The sequence below is a fragment of the Dermacentor silvarum genome, chromosome 3 (genome assembly GCF_013339745.2).
Source record: "Dermacentor silvarum isolate Dsil-2018 chromosome 3, BIME_Dsil_1.4, whole genome shotgun sequence".
In the NCBI taxonomy this organism is placed as follows: Eukaryota; Metazoa; Arthropoda; class Arachnida; order Ixodida; family Ixodidae; genus Dermacentor; species Dermacentor silvarum.
In genome coordinates, this window is record NC_051156.1 from 4,979,062 (window position 1) to 4,982,504 (window position 3,443).

Below are 3,443 nucleotides of genomic sequence, written 5' to 3' on the forward strand. Positions count from 1 at the left end.
TCCTACGACTACTGCGTGCAGGACAACAGCCCGCAGGAACCACAAGAATGGACATCGCACAGGCAGCGCAGAGATCACTCACCCCTACGCCGCCACCACAACAGGTACCCGATCAACGATCAGCTACACCACTAATAGCAGAGAGGACCCCCACAACGGAACCTCCATCAACGGCCCCACAACACGAGACGGTAGAAGACATGGAAGAGCATACGGCGGAAATATCCCGCCCCTCTTTCAAAGAACACAGAGCAATGAACAGGGAACGTGAGAGCACCAATGCACGCCTGAACAGACATGAAAAACGCATCGAACTACTAGAGAAGCGCCTAACCGCACTCGAGCTCCGGGTAACCACGGGCTTCGCGGAGACGAAGGCACTACTGAACCAAATTCTTAACAAGAACAACACCACCAATGAAGAGAACAACACCTGCAGCATCCCACAAACATGGACCGAAACCCCACAACCCACACAAGACTAAGAATCTGGCACTGGAACGCCAACGGGTTCCGGTGTCGGAAGGCGGTACTGCAGCAGCACGTGGCAAGCGTCGGGCAACCACCGGACGTTATAATGATACAAGAAACCCACATGGAAGACACACCGACTCTGCCGGGGTATCGAGCCTACTCGAGCCCGCCCAGCCCGCGAGAGCACGGCAAGGGAGCCGCACAGGGGGTGTGCACTTTCGTGCGAAAGGGACTCACCTCTATACACCACGAGAACTTCCTGGGACGCCGCTCCATCGAGCACTGCGTCACCGAAATCGGGCTGGGTAGAAGAAAGCAAGAACCCATATTATTGGCGAATATCTACAGCAATCCCACACACGGGCAGCAGAAATTCAAGGCACTACTACACAAGACTACAAAGACAAGCCCCAACGGCACGGTGGTGGTGTGCGGCGACTTCAACGCGCCACACGAAGAGCTGGGATACAACCGCACCTCGGCCAAAGGACGAGACCTGCTGGAAGAAGCCTCAAACGCCGGCTTTGTGCTTTACACAGATCCGGGCAACCCTACAAGAATTGGAACGTCGACTACGAGGGACACAAACCCAGACCTCACTTTCGCTCGACTCTCCGGCAAAGCAAGAGGAACGGCGACCTGGCGCAACACTGGCCACAACCTGGGCAGTGACCACTACATTATAGAACTGAACATACCTACAACGGTACACAACGACCAAAAGAAATTCAAGCACAAGCTCACAGACTGGACGCGTTTCCGCGCAACCCTCGATGAAGCCGACAACGACATCGAAGACATCGAGAAGTGGACGGAACGCGTAACCAAAGCAGCCGACTCGGTTACCGCCGAGCTGGACGTAGAAGAGGAAGTACCGCAAATCGACAGCAAGCTGGCTTACATGATCGAGGCTCGCCAATCCCTGCAAAGATGGAAAAAGCAACGGCACAATCGACGGCTACGGAAACGAGTCGCCGAGCTGGGTCGCGCCATTGAAAAATACAGCAGAGAACTATGCACGCAGCAATGGCACGCAACGTGCAGCGCTGCGGACGGACAACTACATAAAGGACAGACTTGGAAGCTGTTGCGACACCTCCTGGACGATAAATCCACGAAAGGCCACCAGCAGCACAGGCTTGCCCAAACGATCTACACTGCCGTCAAGACACTAGGCGAAGAGGAAGCCAGCAAGCGCATCAATGCCAAGTACCTCCCCACAGCGGCCACCCAGATCCATCCCGACCACAATGGACCGCACAACCCAGAACTGGATCGAGAGATCGAAGAATGGGAAGTCCGAGCGGTACTACAAGAGCTCAACTGCAAGTCGGCGGCAGGACCAGACCGGCTTCACAACCGGGCGCTGCGTAACCTCAACGATGGGGCGATCGCAGCACTCACAAGATACTTCAACCAATGCTGGAGAGAAGGTACCGAAACAATGGAAGACGGCTCGCACGGTCCTCATACCGAAGCCCGGCAAGCCACCCAACATTGAAAATGTACGGCCCTTCTCCCTGACGTCCTGCGTCGGAAAAGTGATGGAACACATCATGCGTAACAGGTGGAACCGCTACCTCGAAGACAAGGGCCTCTACCCGGACGAAATGATCGGCTTTCGAGAGAAGCTCAGTACCCAAGACGCCATGATACAACTCCAGCATGAAATCCTGGAAGTATCAGCTTCCACTCACGACAATAGAGCAGTTCTCGGCCTAGACCTGCAGAGTGCTTTCGATAAGGTACGCCACTCGGCAATCCTGTCGCAGGCCTCGCGGCTAGGACTTGGACGAAGATCCTACAACTACATAAGGGACTTTCTGTCCAACCGAACGGTAAAAATACAAGCGAGTAACCTACAACTAGAAGAAAAGACCCTCGGAAGCGTCGGCACACCGCAGGGCTCCGTGATATCGCCGCTGCTCTTCAACCTGGTCATGATCGGAGTTGCGGAGCGACTAAACGCGCGAGTCCCGCACGTCTGTTACACGATCTACGCGGACGACATCACGCTATGGGTTGCCGGCGGCAGCGACGGGTACATCGAAGAAACGCTACAAGAAGCAGTGAACACAATAGAAGATCAGCTGGATGGCACCGGTCTCCGATGCTCGCCACAAAAGTCCGAACTCCTGATCGTCCCACCACCCGGGCGATATAGGAAGAAAGCCACTGAAGACTCGGAGAAGATCGTGCTCCGAACCAGAGACGGCATCGTCATTCCGAAAGTCTCTAAGCTCCGTGTCCTAGGCATGGTGCTCGAAGCCAGTAGGAGCAACGGCGTCACCGTCGACAAGATCATCACTAAGATGGGTATCGCCACGCGACTCATCAGGCGAGTTGCGACCCGTCACAGAGGGGTGAAGGAGGCCAGCCTACTACGTCTGGTGCAGTCCTTCGCCATCAGCCACGCTGCCTACGTAGGCGCGTTCCACTACTGGAAAGTACAGGAGCGCGACCGGATAAATGCGGTCATCAGAAGGACATACAAGGCTGCGCTCGGCTTATTCAACTGCACGAGCACAGCCAAGCTGCTCGAGCTGGGGGTGCACAACACCCTCGAAGAAATCGCAGAAGCGCAAAGAACATCTCAGCGCGAGAGACTCTAAACCACACGAACGGGACGAAGCATCCTGGCCAGACTAGGCAAAGGCACGAACACTACTGACAACGAAGCGAAGAGACATCACGCCCTCCCGAAAAGGGCCCTCCGCCGACTGGTGGTGGCGCCCCTACCAAAGAACATGCACCCGGAGCACAGCCAAGGCCGACGAGACGCACGAGCCAAGGCCCTCACTGAAGCACACGCCAACGATAACGGCGCCTTACACGTGGACGCCGTTAAATACAAAGACAAAGAAGACACATACGTGGCAGTAGCAATACGCGCCACAACGGGCGAAATCTACAGTGCTTGCAGCGTCCGTGCGAAGCAAGCGCATCAGGCGGAAGAAGCCGCCATTGCG

The 3,443-nt window shown here is 55.7% G+C and overlaps 1 protein-coding gene across 1 annotated transcript; it reads left to right on the top strand.

Moving 5' to 3' along the window:
* Positions 1-595: 595 nt before the first annotated feature.
* Positions 596-1,975, top strand: LOC119443701 (uncharacterized). The gene has a single exon (XM_037708417.1). It carries the CDS (start codon positions 596-598, stop codon positions 1,973-1,975), a length of 1,380 nt encoding a protein of 459 aa, XP_037564345.1.
* The last annotated feature ends 1,468 nt before the right edge of the window (positions 1,976-3,443 follow it).

Bases quoted from the DNA above. Each gene is read 5' to 3' on its own strand.
- LOC119443701 (XM_037708417.1), top strand. From the start codon at position 596: ATGGAAGACACACCGACTCTGCCGGGGTATCGAGCCTACTCGAGCCCG.